Source organism: Etheostoma cragini, unplaced genomic scaffold (genome assembly GCF_013103735.1).
Source record: "Etheostoma cragini isolate CJK2018 unplaced genomic scaffold, CSU_Ecrag_1.0 ScbMSFa_1591, whole genome shotgun sequence".
Taxonomy (NCBI): Eukaryota; Metazoa; Chordata; class Actinopteri; order Perciformes; family Percidae; genus Etheostoma; species Etheostoma cragini.
This window is the reverse complement of record NW_023265661.1, coordinates 2313-4733: the sequence shown is the minus strand read 5'-3', so window position 1 is coordinate 4733 and position 2421 is coordinate 2313. Positions and strand designations below refer to the sequence as shown.

General features: G+C 27.0%; 1 protein-coding gene across 1 annotated transcript; it reads right to left on the bottom strand.

Moving 5' to 3' along the window:
• Positions 1 to 532: 532 nt before the first annotated feature.
• LOC117940064 (sodium- and chloride-dependent creatine transporter 1-like) lies at positions 533 to 2117 on the bottom strand. The gene is made up of 2 exons (XM_034865463.1): positions 1966 to 2117; positions 533 to 737 (listed from the first exon to the last, which is right to left on the bottom strand). The coding sequence occupies exons 1-2, from the start codon at positions 2086 to 2088 to the stop codon at positions 543 to 545; spliced, it is 318 nt and encodes a 105-aa protein (XP_034721354.1). The 5' UTR covers positions 2089 to 2117; the 3' UTR covers positions 533 to 542.
• Positions 2118 to 2421: the final 304 nt, after the last annotated feature.

Sequence of the window (2421 nt, the reverse complement as noted above, 5' to 3'; positions counted from 1 at the left end):
CCCAGACTTTTACAGACGCAATTTAGTTGTTTTCTGTTATGTTGAAAGTGTAAATGATGAAATAAAATCTAACTTTTTGTGACATATTATATGAATGTCTAATCTGTCATTTGATCCTTTTGGAGATTTTTCCATCTTTTCTTTCTTCTTTATGCTCATTAATACAGATTTCTTTACCTGGGGGGCCAAAACCTTCGAACCCCAATGTACGTTTTTAGATAAAACCCAGAAATGATGAATTATTTTGACTAATAGCTCAGACCAGAGGATGTTGAGTGCATCTCAGACGGGTCCATGTCAGAGTTTAGTCCGAATACTGAATGGAAACCATAAAAAAAAGAATTTAAATGCTATAAGATTTAAAAAAAAAAAAAAGAATTCAAAGAAAGTAATCAGTAATTAACCTGAAGATCGTTGTATGGAATCATCCATGTTATCTTTGGGCATTTGGTTAAAAGAAATCCATATTTCTGATATGAAACACGTAGAAACGGGGACGACACGGGGTTAAATCATTCAGGGATCTTTGGATTTTGGGTTTTTCAGCGTGAGGAGCGCCGGCCGACCTCTTTGAAGGTTCCCTTGGCTCTGAAGAGTTTGTAGAGGAGCGTGACGGGGATGCAGAGCATGGAGGACAGAGCCATGCACCAGCCAATCACCTCGCCCCACCACGGGTACACGTACACGTTGTTGTAGGTCAGCGGCTTGTAGTTCACCAGGTGGAACAGGAAGATGCCCTGCACCACACGAGACACACAGGGGGGAGGGTTAGGGTTACGCTGTTATCGTTCATCTGGTTTCAATTTTATTTTATTTATTTTATTTTTTTATTTTGTATAATTTTTTATTTTACTTTCCTTTCTGTATTTTTTTATTTTATTTGTTTTTGTGTTTACATTTTTTTATTTACATTTTTTTTTTATTTTTTTTTTTATAATATATTTTTTATTTTATTTTAATTTCTATTTTTGTATTTACTTGTTTTTTATTTTTTATTTTTTATAATTTCTTTTATTTTACTTTTATGTCTGTAAGTTTTTATTTAATTTGTATTTACATTTTTCATTTTCTTGATTTAAATTTGTTTGTTTTATTTTATTTTTTCTTATTAATTTTTGTTTTTCTTATGTTTTTTTATTTTATTTTACTTTCTGTATTTTTTTATTATGTTTTTTATTTTATTTTAATTTCTATTTTTGTATTTACTTGTTTTTTATTTTTTATTTTTTATAATTTCTTTTATTTTACTTTTATTTCTGTAAGTTTTAATTTACAGTTTTAATTTAAGTTTTGTATTTACATTTTTCATTTTCTTGATTTCAATTTGTTTATTGTTTTATTTTATTTTACTTTCTGTATTTTTTTATTTAATTTGTTTTTGTGTTTACATTTTTTTATTTAAATTGTTTGTTTTTTTGTTTTTTATAATATTGTTTTTATTATGTTTTTTTTTATTTTATTTTACTTTCTGTATTTTTCTTTAATTAAATTTTTTTGTATTTATTAATTTATTTGCATTTTTATTTTTTATTTTGTATAATTTTTTTATTTTTGCTTTTATTTCTGTATTTTTTTATTTTATTTGTTTTTTGTGTTTACATTTTGTATTTTTTTATCTAAATTTGTTTAGTTTATTTATTTATTTTTATGAATTTCTTTTATTATGTTTTTTTATTTTATTTTAATTTCTGTTATTTTTACTTAATTTAATTTTTTGTATTTACATTTTTGTATTTTTGCTTATTTTTTATTTTATTTTATTGTTTGTATTTTTTAATTCTTTTATTTTTTTATTTATTATTGTCACGTCAACAAGGTTGTAATGTACCTTTACAGCATTCTACTGTAAAAATCATATCCAGTGATGTTACTGTGAAATCTAGAGTAATAACTGGAGATTTCAGCCATTATTTCCAGTGCTTGTTATTGTTTATGTTATTAATGTTGTGTGTTGTTGAGTCTCACCATGCACACACACGGAGTGATGAAGGACCAGCACCACTTCATCCAGGGGAACGGCCGGTAGCCAATCATACGCGCCACATCGTCCATGAAGCGGTCAGCACCTGGAAATAAACAACCAATCATCAGAGATATTAATACCAATAACACAGAGACAGAGATCTCTTTTTATCTCTTACTTTCAATGGGAGATCAAGGTTCGATTCCCACTGGGAAACATCAACTGTCTCTCAGAAAGAAATGACTTTTTTGACATACTATACTATGACTTTTTATTACTTTTTATGACTTTTTTGACATACTACACTATGTCTTTTTATGCCTAATTATGACATTTTTTGACATACTGTACTTTGACTTTGATGATTTTTGATGATTTTTTTTAGCACTTTTTCGGCATACTATACTTTCACTTTTCATGACTTTTTCGACATACTATACTATGACTTTTGATGATTT